At 46.6% G+C, this 25,388-nt stretch overlaps 2 protein-coding genes across 4 annotated transcripts in view; both read right to left on the bottom strand.

The window, feature by feature from the left end:
* Positions 1–25,388, bottom strand: part of LOC114149625 (sorting nexin-19) — a 70,985-nt gene that overhangs the window by 20,199 nt on the left and 25,398 nt on the right. The window lies entirely within an intron of this gene.
* LOC114149646 (general transcription factor II-I repeat domain-containing protein 2A-like) lies at positions 1,730–3,623 on the bottom strand. The gene is made up of 2 exons (XM_028025673.1): positions 2,171–3,623; positions 1,730–1,810 (listed from the first exon to the last, which is right to left on the bottom strand). The coding sequence occupies exon 1, from the start codon at positions 3,578–3,580 to the stop codon at positions 2,198–2,200; it is 1,383 nt and encodes a 460-aa protein (XP_027881474.1). The 5' UTR covers positions 3,581–3,623; the 3' UTR covers positions 1,730–1,810; positions 2,171–2,197.

Below are 25,388 nucleotides of genomic sequence, written 5' to 3' on the forward strand. Positions count from 1 at the left end.
TTAGCAGTGCTGAGGGGAATTTTAGTGACTAAATCAGAAGTACAGAATTGAAAGCTCTGTCGTATTGTCTTGTGAGGTATGACAGTATATGTAAAAATGTTTTTGTGTGTGTCTATACAGTGGCCCAGAAGGTCAACAACATGAAAAAACCACAATACAACAACAAAAGCCTAAAAGGACGTTACTGCAACTTCTTTGTAAAACTCCCACTTTAGTATAATTTCTGGTGTGACTTGTTGTACATTGTGGGTTTTTGCTGTTCTGTGGCTTCTGTCTTATTGTGGCTTTTTTGTTGTTTGTATTTCCTTCTAATTCATGTAAAGCTCTTTGAACTGCCTTGCTGCTGAAAATGTGCTACATAAATAAAATTACCTTTCCTACCTTACCTTTTGTTTTTGTGCTGTGGCTTTTGATTTTTTGGCTATTTGTTGTATGGTGGTTTCAGCATTTCCTTGATCCTTCTGGGCTACCGTGGGTCTAATGGATGACCCTTTGGTTAAGGATCAAGTCCTATCAAAACCATAAATTATATGTATTTAATATAATACATATAATTATATTAATTATATATAATAATTACATTTTGTATAGCACAATTGTAAGGGGCTAGAGTGGGAGTGGCTGTAGAAGCCTTAAGTTACTAAAAATATGTTGAATAACCCCAGCTTACCCATGACTTAGTTGTAGCTCACAGCTACAGGGCTGCCATCTTCAAACTGAAAAGTGGGATGTGGCTGAGAAATCCCCTGGAGTAACATCTCTTACACATTGAGTTCTAACCACCAGCCTCAGAATCCTTTCCAAACAACACAATGTGGTCATTAGCTAAACAGCATAGCAGAGAGTTAGAAACCACATCGACTAGAGTCAAGCTAAATGTTCACCACTGGTGTAACCCAAGCAGACCACGGGTGTCAGACTGAAATCTCTTGGTATTAATTAACAGCCTAGCAGAAGGAGAATCAGAGCGAGTAATAGTAAAAGAATGAGCAAGAGCGTTCTCCATGTCAGCTGTTGACAGAGACTAAATCCCTCCAACGCCCCTTCAAGCTGTTAGTGAGGACTCGCAGTACCATTCAAATTCTTTATGAATTTTAGAGAGTAAAAATAAAGAATCATGTCTTGTTGTGTAGCAGATGCTGCATGTGGTTAGAAGAAGAGGTGCCATATGGACTCTGGTCAAGAGAAACATTGAGTGATCTGATACCAACAAAACAAAAATTAGGTGCATATGTGAGAATTTATCTCTAATCCACACAGAGTCAAAATTATTTATCAATCCCATCAGGAATTTGTGATTGTTTTTGTCATTTTTTTTGCAATCAAAATTACATGGTTTTGGTGCTTCTTTAAAAGTATTTGCAAGAAATTTTGCAATATTTTGTTCCTCCTTGAATCTCTTCCAAAATCAAATTTTAGAAGAAAAAACATCCTGGCACCACACCATTAATCAGGTGTTCCTTCTGGTGGCCATCCCTTCATAAGGATGTGAGGGAGTATGTTTCAGCCTGTCCCACCTGTGCTAAAAACAAGTCTCTCCATCAACCTCCTAGTGGTCTCTTGCAGCCCTTACCCGTTCCTGGATGTCCTTGGTCCCATGTTGCGCTCGATTTTGTTACCAGCCTGCCTCCCTCTAAAAACTCACTTTTAAAAACCCATTACACAAAATTCACATTTTGATAGGTTTTATACTGCCATTTGGGTTTCTGCTGCTTCTGGAAACAGTCTAAGCCAGGGGTGGCGAACAAGTTAGACACAAAGAGCCGAAATCTTTAACTGTGAAAGTCCAAGAGCCACACCACGCGCTGACCTGCCAAGACAGACACACACACATGCGCACACAAACACACATAATTAAAACCATATATTTTTCTAATAACACACTCCTCTTCTTACAACATAACCCTCAAGTGTCCACCCTCAACACACACATCAAATGCAGCTTAGCCAGAGGTAATACAGCAACTACCCTGGAGGTCAGACACCCCCCTCTCCACACACACACAGGCACTGCTCTCTCTATCCCTCGCTCTGACACACGCAACTAATGAACACACTTCAGATACATAGATAGGGCCTGTATAATGTAAATTGATCAATATTGAAATATTCACACAGGCATGTTTAGTCAGATGGTATTTTTTTCAAACTACATCACAGAGTTTCTTACCTTGCTGGAGGTGATGGGGTGATAATCTCAGTGGGATTTCTGGCATCTCTTGTTTCTAGTAATCCTCTGCAAATCAGGTTGGTATTCAGTTGTAGCCACTCGGAGCAGTTCCTTTACGTGAGTGTCAGTCAGAACGGACCGATGCTTGGACTTCACGTGTTTCAAGGTAGAAAACAGGGATTCGCAGACATATGTTGAGGAGAACATCGACAGCAGTTTGAGGGCGGCTCTTTTTACACACGGGTATTTTTCAGTTGGCACAACTCTCCAAAACGCAACAGGGCCTTCTTTCAAAAGAGATTTCAGTCTGTCATCCTCGCGTAGCTCAATCATCTCCAGTTCACTTGCTGCCTCATCAGTGACAAGCGGGGATTTGAGGCAGTCTGCCTCTGCATTAAAAGGGTCAATGAGAAGAGCGATCTGTGGTCTTTTCTGCTGCAGGTCCTCAAAACGCGAAGTAATGCTCCCGTACAGTCGCGCAAGCATTTTCACGTACTGACCCATATTCATTCTAATGCCAGCCTTCTGCTGGGCACTGCGCAATGAAGGAAAATGGGACAGATTGCCATTTTGAATGTGCACTTTGAACAGCTTCACCTTGTTAACAAAGGAGAATACACTTTGTGTCAGATCAGGAAGAGTTTTTAATTTCCCCTGCAGGTCCAGGTTTAGTTTGTCCAAGTGTGAAAGCATGTCCACTAAGAAAGCCAAATCCATAAGCCATTTGGGGTCTGAGAGCTGAGGGTAACTTTTGTTCTTTTCTGCCATAAACAATTTTACTGGTTCCAAAAGCTCCAAAAAGCGTGAAACCACTTTACCTCTTGAGAGCCATCTTACAGCGCAGTGCAGTGGCAAGTCACCTGGCAAGTCTCCGTCTAGGTCAGCAATGAGATTTTTGAACTGTCGGTGAGTAAGGGCATGCGTGCGGATGTAGTTCACAATCTCCATCATAGGTTTCATGACGTGGTCTAAATTCAGTGTTTTAGACACGAGTTGCTCCCGGTGGATGATGCAGTGAAAATTCCAAAAATCGGGGAAGAGGTCATCACCCTTACAAAGGCCCACAAGGCCGTTCACAGAACCAATCATCGATGGCGCTCCATCCGTGGCTATTGCGGTGAGTTTTTCTAAAGACATATTCGCTGTTTTGAATACTTCCATCATTGCTTCTTTTACGTCAGTGCCGCGAGTTCTGTCTTTTAATGGGACAATATCGAGAAGCTCTTCTTTCACCACGCAGTCCTCAGAAATCATTCGTACAAATATTGCCAACTGTGGCTTGTCCTGTATGTCGCATGACTCGTCTAATGCTACACTAAAATAAGCACATGCGTTCAGGTCTGCATGTAGATCAGATTCAAGCGCATTATTTATGTCTGATATTCTGGTTTCAACTGTGTGTCGTGACATCTGGAGATCAGTGATGGAATCTTTGAGTTGTTTGTTATCTGGAGCCAAAAGGTCAATTAAATCTACAAAACACTGTTTTAAAAACTCGCCTTCGTTGTATGGTTTTTGTCAAGAAAACTGGTATGAGGTTTGAGATCTATCCAGGTACACACAGAAAAAGGTGCATGAAAGCCTGAAGGAAATAAAGCAATCTTGTGTTTTGATTTATAATGATTGAGTGTTTTGATAATGATTAAGTTGAACATGGATGAATACAATAGGTAAAATGACTGTATGTAAGTAATCACTGAATGATTCACTGAATGATTCTGAAGTGTACGAATCATGATCTGTAATAACATGACAACAATGAAATGATTAAGGTTTGATGATTTATAATAAGTGAAAGAGGTGATTAATGCTTATGATTAATGCTTAATGGAAATCAGCACATAGTTTTTAATATTTGACTGTGTTTAAAAGTTAATCAGAGGAAAGCACATAGGTTTTAATGTTGAAAAGAAAAAGGGAAAAAGCAGAAGGGGAACTTGTGAGTTCCTGCTGTCGCAAGCAGTTCTGAACAGATGGCCAGATGCACAGGATGGGTGGGGCGGTATGGTTGGCTAAGAACAACGCTGAGGAAAGGACGGTACTTTCCATCCCAGCCAGCAGACAGGAGGGGCCGAAACCACGTAAACTAACACTCCCCATACACATATATGGCAGAGAACTGTATATAAGCAGACGGAAAAGGAGAAGTTCTTGTTCTTTGTCTGCGGCACCGAAGTAGAGCTAACACGAAGAAGCAGATCAAGGAAACAACAGCAGACCACACCCTGAAGCCACGGGAAAAGCTGAAGCTTCGTGCCGCCAAAGGGAGACAAGTTCCAATCGTCCAACCCGGGTTTCTGATTCGATCGTCGGTCTTGCCTCAACCCAAACATTGCAACAGACTTGGAGAAAGGACAAAGGTCCCGTAGGGATAAAAGAGTTGGGTTTTCAAAACAATTGAACCCTCTCTACTTTGCTTCTATTCTAAAGAGGATTTTCCACACAAAGGACAAAGATTCAGACCAAGGTTTTCGGACGTTCCTGTTGCTAAAGATCCACCACCAACTGGGTATGAGTTGAACTCGCTTCCTAAAAAGCTATCTCAGAATCTGTGACATAGGTTAGGGAAAGAGACAGGAGGGTATGATTATACATGTTGATCTTATTACATTGCTCTTGACTTGTATACAATTGATTATTGATTTGTATGTCACATATCCCTGCTTAAGCTTGCTTAATAAATTCTTACTCTAAAATTCTAATGAGGTTGGTGGACATTGGAATTAATTGAGTCATTTAATCATTTTTTAGTTCTTTTAATAAAGGTAAAACTAAGGTACATGGTTCTAGTAAAGAGGAGGCTTCATAATTTCCTTTGGCGAGAGTAAAATAATGACCCAGGGACTTACATCCAAGTCACTAAATTTAATCTAGCCGGTTCCAAGAGCAAGTTATATTTTAGAAAGCGAGCTACCGTTAACAGGAGTGGTTATTGGAATTACGCAGCTGTGAGGGCTACTCAGCTGACTGTTTCTTAACTGAAAAGGGTCGTAACTTCTGGATTGGAGGTAGTTAGAGCTAGACGAATCGCTTTCGACACCAGTTTAAATAGATTATCTCTTATAGATCTCTTTTAGGGTAATACCCAGGTCTTAGAGATTTTCCGGACCTGTTAGACAGAGAACTGGTCAGTAGTCAGCCCCGGAGGGTTGTGATGAAGTGGGCGGGGCTAGCTATTGCAGGATAACGGACATGGCGCCCAACGTGGGGCGGAGCCAAGTAGGCGGGCCCTAATAAACCAAGTCAGTAAAAACAGAAGTATGATTCTGAATAGCTCACTTGGATGGTTAACTCTGAGGGAATAGAGTTAACGGTGACTGATAAGGCCGTCAGTCACAACCCTTGCAGTAACTGTATAGCATGCAGGTGAGGGACAGCTTCTACTGAGGATAAGTGATAGTATCCAGACAGTGAAGCCAGTAGCCAACACAGCCTGGACCCATCCCTACTCGAGAGCGCAAAGAGAGGCTTTGGGGAATAGGCAACTCGAAGACAAAGACAACAATGAATGAAGAAGAAAGGGGGGAACTGGATCCCCTGCAAGAGCCAGCAAAGGGACAAGAGGCAAGCAACATCAGCCGGGATGGAGAGAGTCATCAATCCCATCTTTCCCAATCCACATTATCACAATTGCCTGTATCGTTGATATTACTCGGTGATGGATTGGATTCCTGGATTGAGGTAATTAGGAGGGTTTTCTTTGAATCTCACTACACCATCAAAGAGGACATGGCACGGAACTTAATGAAGTACCTGGTGCAGACTCGGATATACTTTTGCACACAGCTTAAACATGGTCACCGACTGGGAGTCGTTAAATGCCCGTTAAAGGTAACCAAGAAATCGGAGATCAGAGAATGGCTGGAATGGTTCGCTGAACTCCTTGAAGGATGGACGATTGGTGAGCTGCGGATGGTCTACAGCCCCTCCGAGAAATATGACAGCCTAGTGAAGACAGCTACATTGGCAGCGGGCATCGAAGGGATCCTGGTGAACCCTCTCGCCAGTGGGGTGCGCAAATACAAAGAATATGCCGAGGTTCTGCAGAGACTTTCGGCCTTCAAAGAGACCCGAGGAAAAGAGCAGGCCCCAGACAAAGCGGAATCGGAGGTGGCTGAGGCCCCCTCTCAACTGCCCAGCAGAGCCACAACACCGACAAACCAGCCGAAGCAAGCTCCGCAGGACCTGATAGACCTGACGGACGACGACGACAACATCCCAGCTCTACCGGGATCATCGCGAAACGACGAAATCCCCTCTGAACAGTCAGGAGAGGAAGATCATGAGGGATCGCTCATCGACGGCTTCACCAAGGAGCAGTTGGAGCAAGCGGCCAGGGACTGGTCCCCTCAACGGGATCGGGGGGTCGGGTTTCATCCCCGAGTCCACAGCACGGAGAGAAGGCAGCCACCGCCACCTACGGAGACTCCAGCGGGCAGCAGTTCTGACGAGGACGAGGAGGAATCGGAGGAGGAGCTGTGGGACCCCGGCCGCCCCAAGAAAAAGACCCAGAAATCGGATGTATGGAGGATGGCCCGAGAGCTGGCCAAAATACCATCAGAAACCATCAGCATAAGGCTGCAATCCGGGCTCATAATTTATCAGTTTATTGGAGGAATATGGGACCTTGAAGGTGACGGACTGATTGTGTTCACCAATGACAAATACAAGATCCACAATCGAAAGTTCCGACGCAGCCTTAAAAACCAGGCTGGGAAATATTACAAAAAGGATTCAAAGGTGTTGGAAGCTTCCTGTAGAGTAAAAACTAAAGGAGACGTGGTGATAATGAAGGGATACAGTCTCCCTTACGGTGCCGTAATCCTGGTCCCAATTGATGTTTACAAGAAAGGAGAGAGTCTGGAGGAGTATCGGAAGAAGATGTGGCACGGACTCGAAAGGGGCCTGGTGACTGCCAGCAATGAAAGTATGAGAAGGGTGATGGTGAGCGTGCAGGGACTAAGATCGGCAGATTTGCCAGGAGACACCGCCAGGGCGGTCACAGAGAACGGAGTGGTGAACATAGCCAAGACCAACAGTCATTTCTTTGTGTTCAAAGAGGTGGTGGTGGTGGTTGACCCCCGTATGCATCGACTCCGTACGGAGCAAGGTGTACGAATGGCAACTGAAATGGAGGAGCAATGCCGCATCAGCCACCCAGCAAAGGAGATCAAGAAATATCCCTTAAAAATACCCCAGAGTGGAGTTTCAAACACCACCCAGACCGGCACGGCCAAAGTTATGGAGCCACTCAGGATAAGGTTAAGGGAAGCACCAGTCGGGCCAGAGTCCCAGGCCGCAAGATATGTCAAAGAATTCTCATTCGAGGGAAGCAGCAGTGAACTGAGGCAACCCAACACGGGCAGAGTCAAGAATGAGCAGACGGTCCAGAGAGAAATAGGACCGATGAAACCAGCCAAGATTCAACCGCTAAACTCCCCCAGGAGGGAACCTCTTAGACAACAACAGTATGAGGACATCAGCGACTCGGAGGAAGGAGAAGAGCAACAGGAGATCGAACATTCCGAAGAAGAAGAAGAAGAGAGTGATCACGGCAGCATCTTCTCCGACCCAAAGCAACCACCGACAGGGCATAAGACACTCCGAACAGGACAGCACCGAGGAAAGAAGAAAGAAATAGAAACCTTTGACATCGAGGGTTCTTCTGAGAGACTGGCGAGAGACGTGACCTGGGGCCCCGTACAAGCTAAAGACGGACGGCGTACGTATGTACCAGAGGTCGGTCAGACAGAGTACCAGATTCCAGCAGGATGGGCCAGCAGGCTGGGAGACAAGGTGCTGCTCGAGGTAGAAGCGACAGTCGGAGAGTGGGCTAACATCCTGATGACACCATCCTGCTCTACCCTGACAGCACACTATTCCCTGACCACCAACTTCAGGAACGCATACATGGGAATTATGTATGATGTGATGCTGCGACGACTGAAGAAAGCGGCCTACAAGTACTCCAGGGAGACTCGACAGAAGCTGGACGAGGTGTCGGCTGATGAAGAAGAGCCGCAGGCGACGTCTTCAGAGCCAGGGCCACAGATCCCGCGGGAACCACAAGGAGTGTCAGCCCAGCCACCGGCCACTACTACCGGACAAGATGCATACGCAGAACTAAAGAATCTAAGGCTGGTAATTCGGAGTAAAAACGCAGACGAAAATAATGAGGAGTATCTGAAAGATGTCTGGCCAACTGTGCTATCTACCACCAACCACGAAGGAGCCAAAAAGTTGTGGCTGACCAGCGTGACTGCGGACCCGATGGTTGGAACAGAGTCAGCACAGACCAACTATGAGAGATTAGTGTTGGAGGACATGGACGACGAAGAGTCCCAGGTGAAGAGGGCTAGAGGACGGCTGGACAAAGGAAGCCGGTTGGAACCGCTTTGGCACACACTAAAGCAAACCGTTTCTCCCGCGAGGTATGTGAAGGTACTGCGTGAGGTGACAAAGGGACGAAGAGGAGAGATTGTGTTTGTGAAACTACCAGTGAGAAGCACAACCGTGGCCCAGATGGATGTGGCAGTGCAGGGATTTGACCTGGAGCAGCAGTACTACGAGGACAAAAGGAAGAAGGAGGCTAGCCAACCAACCAAGCCACCTGGAAGGGTCAACATCAGACAGCCGTCCAACTTCCAGAACAGGCCGTTCCCGCAGGGCACACAGCCATCCAACTTCCAGGGCCGGCCGTTTCAACAGGGAGCACCACCATCCAACTTCCAAAACCGACCGTTCCAGCAGAAACCACCAGGACCAAAAGGAAGACCGACCAACCCGCCGGCTTCACAAAATCAGCCAGGGAAAGGTCAGTTCCTGACGGATGAGGAATATAGGAAATTGAGCCCAGAACAAAGGACGGCCCTCCGTGAGTCCCGTAAAGCCGGGGCCGGAGGGTCACCAAAGTAATGGCGTCCAGGTCGCGGGTCATTTTAGAAAATGCCTACTGGGAAGGGGACGAAATCTACGCCAAAGTGGAGGGAGTACCCTACCTGGTGGACACCGGAGCGGAGGTGTCTATGACCCGCAAAGACCTAGGAACAGCAGGACACCTGAAGGTTCAGTTTGCTAATGGAAAAATAGAAGAAATGCCGTACGGGACATGGAAAGGAGTAGTGTGGGTGAAAGGTCCTTACAATCTACTCACAGTAAAAGACTTAGATGAACTCAGTAAAAAGAAAGGCACACATCGCCGACTAGAGCGAAGGCTGACGAGCTTGAAAGCAAGGTTGGTGAAAGTCGGCCCGACCCAAACCGGATCCGGACAGCAGGACTGGTACAAACCGATTGACATACCGACGGTGACAGAACAGAAGATCGCAGAGAGTGACTTCTCCCCGGCTGGGAAAGAGAAGCTGCGTGAGATCATCGTTACAGCACAAGTGGTACGGTTCAAGAACGATTGTGGGGATTTGGGTCCAAAGTTTGTTCATCACATCGAAGGTGGGGTTCATCCACCTGTTCGGCAGTACCCGCTGAATCCGGGAGCAGTCGAGGAGATGGACAAGATAGTGAAGGAGCTGAGCGCCATGGAAATCATCAGAGAGGAGCTCAACCCGATCACCAACAGCCCCATCCAGGCGGTGAAGAAACCTGAATCGGCTGGGGGGGGTTGGAGACCAGTTATCAACTTCAAGGCCCTGAATCGGAGAACAATAGCAAACCGAGCCAGTCTAATCAATCCCCAAGGAGCGCTGAAAACTCTTCGAGTCAAGAAGTTCAAGTCATGCATCGACCTAGCCAATGGATTTTTCTCTCTACGCCTCGCCAGACAATCGCAAGGTAAAACTGCATTCACCCACAAAGGCAAGAGCTATGTGTGGCAAAGGTTACCCCAGGGATACAAGAACTCCCCAAACGTGTTCCAGTCAGCAGTGATGGAAGTACTGGGGGACGTAGGTGCAACTGTGTACATTGATGATGTCTTTATTGCTGATGACACAGAAGAAGAACACCTACAAAGACTACAAAAAGTGGTAGAAAACCTCACCAAGGCAGGCTTGAAGCTAAACCTCAAGAAATGTCAATTTGGACAGTTCCAAGTGAATTATCTGGGTTTCCAAGTCACGTCGGACTTGGGACTCTCAGACGGGTACAGAGAAAAGCTGACGAACATTCAACCACCTCAGTCAGAGAATGACTTACAGAAAATATTAGGACTATGCAACTACGTCCGGGACCACGTACCCAATTATCAGAAGTATGCCAAGCCTTTGTACAAATGCCTGAGAAAGAGTGAGGAGGACGAAAAGGACGGAAAAAGACCCTGGGTTTGGACAGCAGCGAATCAACAGAACCTGGAAGACTTGAGAAAAGCCATTCAAGCAGCTGTGAGACTGGAGCCAAGAAGTTTGTCAGAAAGACTGGTGGCAGAAATCAGCTGTGAAAATGACGATGCCATGATCAAAGTGAGTAATGAAAATGGAGGCTTGGTTACCCTGTGGAGTTACACCCTGACTTCTGTTGAGAGGAAATATCCGCAGGAAGAGAAAGAGCTAGCGGTGTTAGCTCGTTACTGGGGTGTGCTGAAGGATCTAGCACAAGGACAACCAGTTAAAGTCATCACACAGAGCCAAGTTCATAAGTATCTAAGAAAAGGTACCGTGGAAAGTACTAAAGCAACTAACACACGGTGGGGAAGATGGGAAGACATCCTGCTGGACCCGGAGATTGAGATTGGGCCAGCACAACCCACCAGTAAGAAGAAACCGCCAGAGACATCTGAGAAGCCAAAACAACCGGAATGGACAATCTACACCGATGGATCCAGAAAGGGGTCCGACCAGTCGGCATACTGGGGATTTATTCTGAAGCAAGACGGCAAGGAAAAATGCCGTCAGAAAGGAAAAGCTCCCGGTAGTGCTCAAGCCGGAGAAGTAACGGCCGTACTGGAAGGATTGCTGGAGCTGGTGAAAAGGAAAATCAAGAATGCCAGGTTAGTAACCGACAGTTACTACTGCGCTCAAGCCCTTAGAGAAGACTTGGCCATTTGGGAAGAAAATGGTTTCGAGACAGCGAAGGGCAAGCCAGTGGCACACAGAGACTTGTGGAAAAAGATTGCTGAGCTAAAACTACAACTGGAAATAGATGTTGAGCATCAAAAAGCACACACGCATGAGGGAGCTCATTGGCGTGGGAATGATGAAGTGGACTGTTATGTCCAGCAAAGAAAGATCGTCTTTGTCGGTACCGAGAAGTGGGACAGCACTCCCAGAGGACGGGAGGTCCCAGAGGAGTACGTGGTTGAGGTCGTGCGGAGCGTGCATGAGGCCCTTGGACATGCAGGCGTACGACCTACCCGTAAGGAGCTGGAGGAGCAGGATCTTTGGATCCCGGTGAAACAAGTCCAACGCGTGCTAAGGGACTGTGAAGTATGTGGACAATACAACGCAGGTCGCCGAGGGCAGCGGATGGAGGGGTTATCCATCAAAAGCACGGTCCCCTGGGGTTCAGTCTGCATGGATGTTGCAGGCCCCATGGGGATAACAGGAAGAAGAGGTGAGAAGTACCTCTTAGTGCTGGTGGATTCTATGTCGGGGTTTGTAACTACAAAAGCAGCCAGGAAAGCAAACGGCAACAGTGTTGTCGGCATGCTGGAACAAGTATGCAGTGCCCTGGGAATCCCGAAAGAGCTGCGCACGGATAATGGGACTCATTTCCGTAATTCACAGGTTGACCAATGGTGCCAGAAGTTTGGAGTAATGCGAGTTTACTCTCCACCCTATACCCCACAAGCTAACGGAGTGGTGGAACGAGCCATAGGGTTAGTAAAAAGCTGGATAGCTAAAAATGCTAACACCAACAGTTGGAGCACACAGGCGGTGGAAATAGGGCAGGCCCTGAACGACAGAAGCAGAGCCGAGAGGCCCGCCCCTGCAATGGAGCTCAACCAACGGCCGTTCACCACGAAGGAAGTGGGGCGGAGCTCCAGCGACAAAAAGGAGAAGCCGACGCCCAGAGTGCCATTCCGAGAGGGACAGCGCGTGTGGGTCAAAGCAAGAGAGCAACCTGTAAATGCAGCAGTAAAACCCAAGTTTGAGACCACTGACATCGTCAAGCAAGTACTGGATAGGAACACAGTATTGCTGAAAAGAAAAGGGATTCAAGGAGTTGAGCAGCTCAAGCCAGTTCCTGACTAAAGTGAAACAGAAGCCGGTGAAATGGCCAGTGAATCATGTACCATTCCACCCTATATCGGACTGGCCACCGTGAAAGGGGTGGTTATAATTAGAAGAACACCTTCAGGGATTTGGGCAGGACGAGCCCTGAAGAAATTGGATTGGGCTAAAAAGGGAGTCCTGTCGGAGGAGCGAGAGATGCTGATATGGGCAAGAGCTAAAAGTCGCTGTCCGGTTTGTTTAGTAAACAACCCGCTCCCCATCACCTGGGAGGGACCGGGCCGTGAGAAACCCAGGCAACAAGGAGCCACCGCAGAGATACTACAACATCTCCGCGTCTCTCCGGTTACGGTTTTGAACAACACCATCTGTGGGAACTGCCGGGTAGGTTACCTGCCCCGACTTCAGTTGGAGACCCAATGGAGCTGGCAGAATGAAGAACCAAAAAGCTGTTATTGCGTCTGGGATGGGGACGATCTCCACCACTGTTCTACTTGCGAAGACCAGCTGGGGAGAGGAGAACTGACTTTGACAGGTCAGGCTGAGGGATGGCAGGTGACGAGGTTTTACAGCTCGCTGCGATATTACAGAACATATGGACAAGTACAACCAAATCACGGGAGCCCCATACCAATAATATTACCAGGACCTTCAGCTCCCCCAAACACCCCAGAAGAAGCGGATCCATGGGTGTGGAGGAGGGAAGAAGGGCCCCATGATGTCCTGTGGGATTCTGTTCATGCTGCCTGGCCGTATGAAGCTGCCGGAACATCCCTGTCATTTCCACCATTGAACACCAGCCACTCCCCTGTGATCTTCCGGGTACATCGTCCTCACGCGTACCAACCATCAGCTGAGGGGCTAAGTGCACTCCCAGATGATGCCAGAGACCAAGCCATTAATGGGGGTTGGACAGGCCCCTGGGAGCTGACCACATGGTCACATCTGATTTTGGAAGTCATCAATGACTGCACAATTCCTGTGGTGGATTTACCGGACGTGCCAAGGGAAGATGGAGTACGCTGCTCAGATATGTATTACTACACCACTGAGGTGGACGGGTGGGGCAGCAATGCGGTAAGACCTAAGGAAAAGTCTTGCCTGTACTGGATAACAGCGGAGTCCCAGTTTCGGGATGGAGTATTGCAACACCCGGGAGGAGTGGCCCACAGAGCGGGTACGCCCTCCGATCCTAGCACCTCCTGCCAGATTCAGCTGTCAGTGCGCATGATCACCGTCCCCTTTAAAGGAATCTACTCCGTCGGAGCAGCCATCAAAGTGGTGCCAGACGAGCAGAATTACGCCACCGTGTCCTACACCGAACCGGAGCCTCCTAAGAAGAAACCCAAGACCCACGCCTGGCAGAAGCTCGCTTCAGCATTTCCATGGAGGAAGAAGAACCAAGACTAACGGATAAACCGGAAGGGGGAAAACGAGTCGTCAAGTCCCAACGTCAATCAAAACCCACAAGACGGACAGGTACAAAGGTTTTTGTAACTAAAATGTTCAAAGTAGGAGCTGGAGTCTCGTCGGGACTGTCAGATAAAGGTCCGTTCCTGAGACTCCCTACTACCTCTATTCTCCTGGATATGCCAAGAGAAGATTTCACTCCTTCCAATCCGCTCACCGAAGCATATTTTCTCAAGTACCTCATATATCTTCGACCCACTGATTTTCAGAACACCAAACAGGTGGGGGAAAGTGAAGAGTACACGTCACCCCCTCCAACGAAGCCACATTTATTCATCCCCACCGCACCGCCTGCTTGGCAAGGACGAGGGTCCAATAACACGGTCCATTATGCATCAATTTCACCTATGAGCCCAAGATCTCTGCCATGGACTTTTAATACAGTGTATCACAGGGTACAGGGGATCGAACTACGGATAAGGTGGGGTCCCCATTACCTTGAACCACTGCAAGGACTGTATTGTGAGATTTCACTTAATGACATGATTATTTGGACCACATCACCAAGTATGGCAAAAACCATAGTAAAGAGGGAAATGAATCCAGAATGTTATATATTTAATAACACCAGGCTTCCATTGAAATTGGAAATAGACAGGGTCTACCCCAACCCACCACACCAGAGGATTTTTACCCCGTCAACCTGGGGGTACCGCACCAGACTAACTTTGCATGGGCAACCTTTATACACCTACATCTCAGTACCCGCCCCAATAGGGTACAATCACGAATCTTGGTATGACCAGGCGTTGAAAAACGGCACCGCCCAAGGCCCGTTTCCTCGGCCGCACTATTGGAGGGTGTTCCACTGGAAGTGGGTGTGGAGGGGGTTGGAGCCCGACTTACCCTACCCCTCTCCTATATTTACAGCCTTGCAACAAAGAAGAGCCACCAGACGGGTTGCAAAGAACCCGGCTCACCAAGGCTGTATCAAGGCTTTGAGAAAAATTTGTACAAAGCCTGATGCACCGGATCCCAGAGAATCACTAATCTGGCCAGAATGGATGCTATCGGCATGAGGCGCAAGCCTACAGACCAGGGTTGGCTGGACTCAACATCGGATTCGGACAGCTCTTCTGACACTGACGACGACTCGGACACCTCTAACGAACCTTTGCTACGGAAAACGACTACGATAACAGGAAAATCCCTTTGCCTGAAAGGGCTGCTGACGCTTCTTGCTCTGCTATTTGCTGCTGCTGTTCTCGCTACGATCTTCTACTTCATCGGAGTTGGACCGTGGTACCTTACGCATACAAAGGTCACTTATGGACATTCCAAGTATGCCACCTTCAACTGCTGGAATACAAGCACCACGGCTATTTTTATGCCATGGGACAACGAAACTTCTGCCCAGAATCGAACCGCATTATTCGCCAAAGACAACGGCAAAAAGTATGTGGAACGCCGAGCCTACAAATTGAACGACTCCTCCCTAGACGACCTCTTGAATCGGACCTGGGAGATCTACGCCTATGACTTCCTCGACACCGGAGCGCTCTGCTGGATACGGGTTCTACAGCGCCAGGAGCGACGGACCGTGAGATGCAATTGGATTCATCCGGATCGAGGCTTTCCACAATGGCATTGCAATATGGCCTGTCGGTCGCTACTACTTTTACCTGAACAGGGATACTGGGATACCGAAGTTATATACCCGGCCCCGCACAGGTCCTCAGGCTGTCGAACCTGGCTCCCACGAGGGGAGTTTTGGGGAGACTATCACCTAAATTGCAGAGAAGATGCCAACATCACAGAGCGAGCGCGGATCAAAAGAACCTCCCGAAACGACTTTCGTGACTGGGTCACGAGGCCGCCCCCCAACAATAGTTTGGCTAATATTACGGCTTTCCTGATTCGACAAGGTCCGACACGGTTTATGTACCAAGCTGACCAACAACATTGTTATACGCACCACTTTAGGTGGTTGAATGCCTGCCTCTGGAATAAGTTCGTCAAATGCAGGGGCCAAAATTACATTGTAACAGCTGTAGAAGAATACTGGACGGATTTATGGCATTCTGTACGCACAGTACGTACAGAAATTGAAGTCTGGCTGAATAACACATTCCCATGGACATATATAGCAACGGACCAAACGTTCTTTGTGGGAGACTTCCCAGAGGGGGCGGTTCGCTCTCCTGCTGGATTAGAGGAGCTACACATTGCCAACTTGCGTACCCAACGCCTTCCAACTCCTGAAGATCTTCTTCATGCTCCTAAGGGTGATTTTGCAAAGATTGATAAGTGTGTCGCCAAGAGGATTTTTGACAGCCTCAACGATACTTATTGGAGGAACACCCTATCTTCACCACGATGTGACCTCTTACAAGAAAGCCATACTTTATTTTCCGTATGGAAGTATCACTGCCCTGATCCCGAAACCCTTCCTACCGCTAAATGGGCTCTACAAGCCTGCTATGAGGATTATTATCGAGATTGCGAATGGGAATGGTGGGGACTCCAACAGGAAGAACTTCAAGCCTGGGTTATACCATGTCTTAGTGAGTCCACCAATTATTGGATCAAGTACCAGTACCTCGCCACAGTTTATTCTAAGGACCGCGCGATTTGGCCTGGAATTTTTTGGAGACCTGAAAACTACGTCAACCCGAGACCCTGGCGCATGACTTGTAAAAACAACACACGACATGTCTTTGAATGTGTCATCAGTTTGGCCAGAAGACCCTGCCACGAGGTCCAAGGTTGGGAAAGCTACTGCAACCAACATTATGCCGATGAGTATGACACTCACTCTTCTGAAGTTACTTGGCGCAAAATCAATGGTACTTGGCGGAGGGCTATAGTGAGCGGAAAGACCTGCACCGATGCAATTCTGGGATACCATCTCCAGAAGCGCAAGAGCATTCTGGGTCTCCCAGTTCCGTTCATCCCAAATCCCCTGGTGGCCATCGCCGAAGGACATGCTTTCCGCAAGAATCTGTGTGATGGGCACACAGACCCAGGGTTTGATTGGGTTGGGCCTAACCTTTTGTATTCCAATCTCACCTGCCAAATCTCTAAGGAAATTTGGGAAAAATGTGGAAAAGGATCTGACCAACATGAATGTTATTGGTTCGAGACTTTGGGCTCAGCTATCGTGACCACCCTTACCGACGTCGTGGAAGGCGTTGCTAACGTTGTAGAGGGAGGCCTCCACATCGTCGGACAGTGGCTGCTAGATGCTCTGAGCCTGCTGTGGCCATACATCTTGGGCCTACTGGGCGTGGCCGTGGCTTTAATCGTTGGCAAAATTGTCTTGGAGGTGTGGCTGAAAGCACTATGTCATTGCGAAAAGAGGGGGTACCAACCCCTCCCCCCGAAGGAGGAGCCTGCTTCTGCATAAAAGAGAGCTGCCGTGTGCCTGCGAGCCATTCAATCCTCGCTGCAGTTGCCGACAGCACCGGAACCAAACGAACCACCATCGGACATCATGGAATCTAACTCTTCAACCAACACATCAAACCCCAACTCACTTTTTGCTCCAATTCAAGTGAGTACCCTTGAGCACTTAGGGGTTACCCTGGCCTGGGTACTCTACTGCCACACTGGTTCCTGGCCCAGGGGACATCCTATGAGGATCTTCGTTGCGCTACAAGGATATGTCAAGCTTATCCTACGACCCATCATCCTCCAGAAATGGGGGTTAGCTTCATCCCTTTTTGCTTGTTACCTGATGGGCCGTACCCGCATCAACTGGCGCAGGGGCGTTGTGGTCTGCCTATGGCTCGTCACCGACACCACAGCCCTGATACTGGAGTTGGTCGTTGGGGGTCGTCAAGCCACTCGAACCGCCCCACTTAAGATCCTCACAGCTATTCTAGAAGGGCTCTTCGCAGTATCTATCCTCGTCTACTTAGCGCGCCAAGCCTTGTCCATCAAAGGTCGGGGCAGGCGCATATGGCTGCAAAAGTGGATAGTTCTGGCTCTCTGGGCAACGGTTTGGGGGATCTTGGTGGTCCTCTACTGGCTTCAGGAAACCTCAGACCTAGCCATCGTTGTATGGATGATGACCTATGCTGCAATATTCCATGATTCCGCTCATGTCTATGATAGGGGCGAACCAGCTCCAGATCATGACATTCCGGTTCCTGTGATTAATTCTCCCTGGCTGGCAGCCCAAGCAGGCACACGAGCTTAAACCAGCTACACTCTCCGCTTTCGCTTTTGCATATTTGTTGTGTTATTGTTAATCCGAAACCCCTAATCGTGAAGTTACCTAGGTTGCTGTTTCTTCTCAGGCACCAACCTGCTGTGTGGGATGTGGGATTGCCGCAGAGTCCTATGGATTCATATGGGTTGCATCGTCCTCCCGCTGGTGTCACCGTTGCGTGAGCAGCCGTATCACCGATGTAACGGCAATTCTCTGCGCCACAGGGCAAGGAGATTTGCCTTACATAGCGGCCTCCACATCTCGATCCCTGGAACGGGTGCACAAAATAGTGTGGACCTCTGCCTTTGGCCAAGAAGACGACGACCTTATAACATCTCCAATGCACACGGGACTCCTGCTGCCCGTGATCCAGAAATTATGGGAGCACCAGCTTACTCGACAATGCCTGCCAACTCTACACCTTCTCGATGGACGAGTTGTGGCAGTGGGCGAGTACCTTCCACCAGCGTGTCCCGTGTCGCCGGATATGTTTATCGATGTCGGATGCCAAACCAGCAGTGCGACTCACAGAAAAGGTACCCAAACTGAGATTCTCAGTTCATCTCACCAAGCATGCCAGACAGAAGACACCCTCTTCGTGTCATCTCCTTCACCGGATCCGCCTTCAACCGATATGGATTTTCAGGATCTGCTGACTGAGTTGGAGGGATTCTGTGACAACCCACCGACACTGCCAGACTCTGAGATGGATCTGTCTTCGCTTCTGCAATTTTCCCTGGAGGACATTAGCCCTCCCGGATCAGCAGGATCTCCACTTCCTCCACAGTTGGACGCCGAGTGCTGGATTTCTCCGCCGTCCAATCTGACGGAGTATGAGGTTGTGGATACCTGGACACCATCATCATCTCCGGTTGCCTGCTACGAACAGGACATCTTGACTGCTGATTGCGGTGATGGACTTGACCTCTTTTGACCTCGGACTTTGTGTTTTCTGCGATGCACCGTCCGATCTCAAGGAGGGGGTGTCAAGAAAACTGGTATGAGGTTTGAGATCTATCCAGGTACACACAGAAAAAGGTGCATGAAAGCCTGAAGGAAATAAAGCAATCTTGTGTTTTGATTTATAATGATTGAGTGTTTTGATAATGATTAAGTTGAACATGGATGAATACAATAGGTAAAATGACTGTATGTAAGTAATCACTGAATGATTCACTGAATGATTCTGAAGTGTACGAATCATGATCTGTAATAACATGACAACAATGAAATGATTAAGGTTTGATGATTTATAATAAGTGAAAGAGGTGATTAATGCTTATGATTAATGCTTAATGGAAATCAGCACATAGTTTTTAATATTTGACTGTGTTTAAAAGTTAATCAGAGGAAAGCACATAGGTTTTAATGTTGAAAAGAAAAAGGGAAAAAGCAGAAGGGGAACTTGTGAGTTCCTGCTGTCGCAAGCAGTTCTGAACAGATGGCCAGATGCACAGGATGGGTGGGGCGGTATGGTTGGCTAAGAACAACGCTGAGGAAAGGACGGTACTTTCCATCCCAGCCAGCAGACAGGAGGGGCCGAAACCACGTAAACTAACACTCCCCATACACATATATGGCAGAGAACTGTATATAAGCAGACGGAAAAGGAGAAGTTCTTGTTCTTTGTCTGCGGCACCGAAGTAGAGCTAACACGAAGAAGCAGATCAAGGAAACAACAGCAGACCACACCCTGAAGCCACGGGAAAAGCTGAAGCTTCGTGCCGCCAAAGGGAGACAAGTTCCAATCGTCCAACCCGGGTTTCTGATTCGATCGTCGGTCTTGCCTCAACCCAAACATTGCAACAGACTTGGAGAAAGGACAAAGGTCCCGTAGGGATAAAAGAGTTGGGTTTTCAAAACAATTGAACCCTCTCTACTTTGCTTCTATTCTAAAGAGGATTTTCCACACAAAGGACAAAGATTCAGACCAAGGTTTTCGGACGTTCCTGTTGCTAAAGATCCACCACCAACTGGGTATGAGTTGAACTCGCTTCCTAAAAAGCTATCTCAGAATCTGTGACATAGGTTAGGGAAAGAGACAGGAGGGTATGATTATACATGTTGATCTTATTACATTGCTCTTGACTTGTATACAATTGATTATTGATTTGTATGTCACATATCCCTGCTTAAGCTTGCTTAATAAATTCTTACTCTAAAATTCTAATGAGGTTGGTGGACATTGGAATTAATTGAGTCATTTAATCATTTTTTAGTTCTTTTAATAAAGGTAAAACTAAGGTACATGGTTCTAGTAAAGAGGAGGCTTCATAATTTCCTTTGGCGAGAGTAAAATAATGACCCAGGGACTTACATCCAAGTCACTAAATTTAATCTAGCCGGTTCCAAGAGCAAGTTATATTTTAGAAAGCGAGCTACCGTTAACAGGAGTGGTTATTGGAATTACGCAGCTGTGAGGGCTACTCAGCTGACTGTTTCTTAACTGAAAAGGGTCGTAACTTCTGGATTGGAGGTAGTTAGAGCTAGACGAATCGCTTTCGACACCAGTTTAAATAGATTATCTCTTATAGATCTCTTTTAGGGTAATACCCAGGTCTTAGAGATTTTCCGGACCTGTTAGACAGAGAACTGGTCAGTAGTCAGCCCCGGAGGGTTGTGATGAAGTGGGCGGGGCTAGCTATTGCAGGATAACGGACATTTTTTAGCACGGGCAATATTCCATGCCACTTTATAGGATGCAAGTGTCACAGCTTCTCCACGCTTGGTCAATTGCTGAAACATTTGAGACTGTCTTTTTACCTGGCTTTTCAATGTGCTCAATTTTTGCTTCCGTAGTTCAGTACCTTTGGGGAAATCCTTGTCAATATTAGCATGGAGTGTGCTAAAATGACGCTGAAGGTTTGAAGCCTTGTAATGTGATATCGTGGTATCGCATAATAAACAGAGCGATTTGCCATTCCGTTCAATAAAAAAGTAAGCATCTTCCCATTCTTCCAGAAATGTCCTGTGTTCATCGTCATATTTTCGTTTAGCTTTGCATTTTGCCATTTTTACAAAGAAGGTAAGTCTGCGGTCTGCATGCATATAAAATGTTTACCTAATTTCCCGGCATGAGACGTAATCCGCGCATATGATTGGCGGTCACTTACGTCTCTTACGTCTTACGTCTCATAAAAAACACCCAATCTGTCAAATTAATTTATTAATTTTAAAATATTATTATTTGTTTTTAATAACCCCTGATGGATTTAAGTGTGTTTAAGATGTAAAAAAAAAAAAGAAGAAAAGAAACATGACACGAGGAAAGAGCCACAGTATATAGAAAATATGGTAACAGGCAAAGAGCCGCATTCTTATTGGTCGAGAGCCGCATGCGGCTCGAGAGCCGCGTGTTCGCCACCCCTGGTCTAAGCACTTTGGCAGCATTCACACCAGTGCTGTATGGTCCGACTGACTCAAACTAGTTCGTGTATCTAGAAAGTCTGTTTTTTTTCGGGAGGTGTGAATGCCTAATCGAATTCTGACGTGGACCAAAAACAGAAAACTTTGGCCTGCCTACAAACATCGGTCTCAGATTGGTTGAAGTGAACTATGGTGTGGTTTGAATGCATATGTGAATAAGGGTGCACCGATAAATCGGCCCCGATTTCCTCAATTTTAGGAGATCTGTGATCAAATAATATGTAAAAGTAAAGCCGAACCTATCCACTGGCAAAGGTCTAAAACTCAGCCACTGTTCTCTTTTGCTCTGCTGTGAAAGAGGGTTGACTAACAGACCCATCCACCAGCTCCTGTCTGCATGTTTGTTGCCAACTTAGCAACTTTCTTGCCATATTTTGCAACATTTCAGACAAAACAATTCTATCAACCAAAATCAGAATCGGCAAGTCAGGCTGTTTAAAGAACTGTAATCAGCCCAAAGACAGCAATCAGTTTTTGGGCTTAAAACCGATTGCAGAGACCACTCCAAAAGGAGGAAGCGGACTACAGCACAGGGTATTCTGGGTAAATACAACCAAAACAAACATAAATCCAACACTAATAGGAGAAATGGCTTGTGGTCTTTTTCCCAAAAGAGAAATCTTACAACCAACAAAATCTGATGCCACTCCATATTGTTTAGATTTCAAGAAGGAAGTTGGCTCTTCTTCAGTTTCTTCTTCAGAGGCTTTTGTGTTGTTTCCTTCAGTGGTTCTTGGTGCAGCGTCCCCCATTTCTTTGGCTCATTACACACAGTATGAAAGAGAAATGCACCAGCTGAAAATGTAACAAATGTTGCAATTTTGGACTCCAATTGAACATAGTCTACTGGACTATCAGGGAGAAAACAGCCATATGTTTTCTGGCAATAAGTCAATGTTTCGTACTATGTAGAAATTTAACTTCCTAATTATTAAGCCACAATCAGCGGACACTGCCCTGTTACCTAGCAAGCCCAGCTGAGCACCAAACCCTCATCTAGCATGCCAAGCACACTTCCAGCACATTTGGTAAGCTGTTTATACCACTGTATGCTGAACAATGGCTGCTTGAACAGACAAGTGTCTCGTTGGTTCTTAAGAACCCCACATGCTTCTCTCCGAGGAGGTCCACAGATTCTCAAGATGGACTTAATGTGGCTGTTTACCAGACAAGTCCATGCAAAGGTACGTTTTTACCACATTCTGTGTCACACAGGAAACTGCTCTGCAAAAAACAGTGTTAATATTGAAATGTTTAGTACATGATGCCAAGCTGATAATATTGAAAATCGGTGCAAACAAAAGCCAGACAGCGACTCTGTGCCACACTAACCGTTGTGTGGTGGCTGCCGTGGTACAGAAGAAACAGGGCTAGGAGCACAACTAGCTCATCAAACCTGCTGGTGTCCAATTGGATTATGGGAAATGAAGGAATTTGTCACGCAAATTCGGAACGCTCAACTTTGAAACCTCAACCATCTGCGGACAGTGTGCGTAGAGTCCAAGTTGCTAACTGACTACGCACAGTACACACCTGTATGTGGAAGACTTCACCATTTAGAAACTGCAAGTGGATCTTTGTTGGTTGTTCAGGAGGCTTCACTTCTACTTTTAAGTCTGACTTGGGGTCAAACATATACCGCTGTACAACTGTGCATCTGTTCGCAGCCATTTTCCTGTCTTTAAAGTGCGAATGTAAACATTAAGTTGTGGGGCATGGCCATGACACGCTGCTGTCTAGCTGCAATGGAGTGAACAAAACACACAAGCCCTTTCATGCTTGGTGTGTGGCACTTCTCAAAATAGTGCTCTCAAACTCGATATGGGGAAACAATACTCTGGTGTTGACACCTCAGAGAATATAAGGTCACAGCACACGGCATCCTGAGAATACCATCTGCACGTTCAGGATACTGGGAGGACGTGTGTTGGGTAAATTGTATTATTAGTAATTATCAAATATTTGTTGTATCATGTAGCCTTGTAGTTACATTTAGATAATGTTTCTGTGTGTTAAATAACTTTGATTCCATCCTGAGACTTCCCTGGGAAATAGAGGTGACAGCTACTCTCAGCAGCTGTTGCCCTGCAGGACTTCCTACAAGACAGAGGTGTTAGTTGCTCCCAGCAGAGTTTTACAGTCCTGCAATAAACTCTGCTCTGTGCTACAAAGCCGTTGCTTTGAAGCTATACAACGTGTCCTATTCGACGCCGTGCCTGGAGCAAGAAGGATTTAGATTGTAGATAACATGTGTTTAGTTTAGTGATTGTCTTTTAGCACTGCAACTAAAATGCTTTGACCCCACCCCCATAGAGTTGCAGTGCTCAGTGTGAGAGGGTTCCTAAGAGCAATAAAAGAGAGGAACAGACAGATGTGTTTCAGAGCGGTTGGAGATTTGTAACTGAAAGCACATCTCTGTCTGCTCTCCTCGCGAGAAACAAAGAATCTAACTCTCTTGTCTTTCCTGTGTTTGTTTAATAGGTATTTAGACCTGACATTATTTGGTCCTTCGAGCCGGATGCCAATATACCGGAAGGATTCCAGCGGGCATGGTGGACCCCAGTAAAGACCGTGCGCACGGCAAGTTTCCTAGTGGAAGCTTATCAGAACCTGTTCAAGGGCTGGCGCTCTGCCTGCCTGCTGGGATCTGACGGTTGACGGCTCTGAGGGGAAGACAGAGGGTGAGTGGATTCTTGTTTAAAAGTGTGGCGAATGACTGAGGGTCATTGCGCGAATAAGAAAACCCTGTAAATTCTAGACTAACAGGTAAAAATAGGACACAAAATCCGTGAAGGACGTCCGAAGTCCTTGCGCAAAAGTTCGTGGAAAAAATAGGTGCACGGAGCCTAGTATAAACCTGCAATAAAATTTAATCAATTTGGCGATAAAAATAAAAAATAATAAAAAAAATTTTTCAATTCGATATATAATAATAAAATTTAATCAACAATACAAATACTTAAATCAGGCAGGCACTAAAATTGTAATTGGAACGGATGGCGGAGTCCGACGAGGCAGGCGTTTAAATTCCGTGTGAGTGTGATTGGAGATATAAATACCACTTGGTGTTTTATCTCATATAAAACAGTAGGGTTGTAACCAGCAAACCTGTCTTGGATGCAGAGGTAAGAACCCCCCACTCGAAAGAGTTGAAGCGGGGGTTACCACTACAGGTATTTTTAATTGCTGGCCTACTGAAAAGATCTCCAGTTTATAGGATTCCCTAGGAGTCGACAAAACTGGGCAAAATTTTATTAAAAAAAAAAAAAATGGGGAAAAGTATAAGCAAGAATAAGCCAACAGACAGTTTAAAAACAAATGACTGGAAATATGTTGAAAATCAGGATCCGCATAAAATAAAACAAAAAACAAAGTCAAAACCAAAGAAAATGCGCAAAGAAGGGTGTGAGGATGTAAAATTTTGGTTAGAATTAGCACAAAAAAGAGAAGAGGAGGAAGAAGCGTTTGATGAATACAGCCTGAGAATGCATCAACATTACATAGGATTGAAAACTGGGATTTTAGATGGATACATTAACCACGCTATACACGCAGAAAAGGTCTCAAAAGAAAAGAAAAAGGTTTCAGGAGCCTTTTTCCAGGATGAGGAGCAAATATTTTATCAAGACAGGAGAGGAAGAGGAAGCGTTAGGGGTAGAGGTCAGTACCCCAGAGGACAGAGAGGGAGATTGGGAAGAGGGAACTACAAACAAAACAACTTCAGACAGAACAACTTAGGAGGATGTTGGTGTTGTGGGAAGGAAGGACACATAGCCAGATGTTGCCCAGAAAAAATACATAGATCAGTCAGCATGACTAGAATCAGAAAGTTTAGAGAGTGAAGAGGTCCAATTAAATCTACAGGATTTATTATCTATGGACAGTGTAAGACCAGAAATAACTCTTTTCATGCAGAGATGGCCTTATGTAGCTAGGATTAGCTTTGATTCCAACCACTGATGGGCACATAGCAGTTAAAAGGCAATCAGATAAAAAACAAAAGGGGAGATTTCTTTGTTGTTAGGGGCAATGGAAATCCACACTA

This window comes from Xiphophorus couchianus, chromosome 8 (assembly GCF_001444195.1).
Source record: "Xiphophorus couchianus chromosome 8, X_couchianus-1.0, whole genome shotgun sequence".
In the NCBI taxonomy this organism is placed as follows: Eukaryota; Metazoa; Chordata; class Actinopteri; order Cyprinodontiformes; family Poeciliidae; genus Xiphophorus; species Xiphophorus couchianus.

Bases quoted from the DNA above. Each gene is read 5' to 3' on its own strand.
- LOC114149646 (XM_028025673.1), bottom strand. From the start codon at position 3,580: ATGTCACGACACACAGTTGAAACCAGAATATCAGACATAAATAATGCG.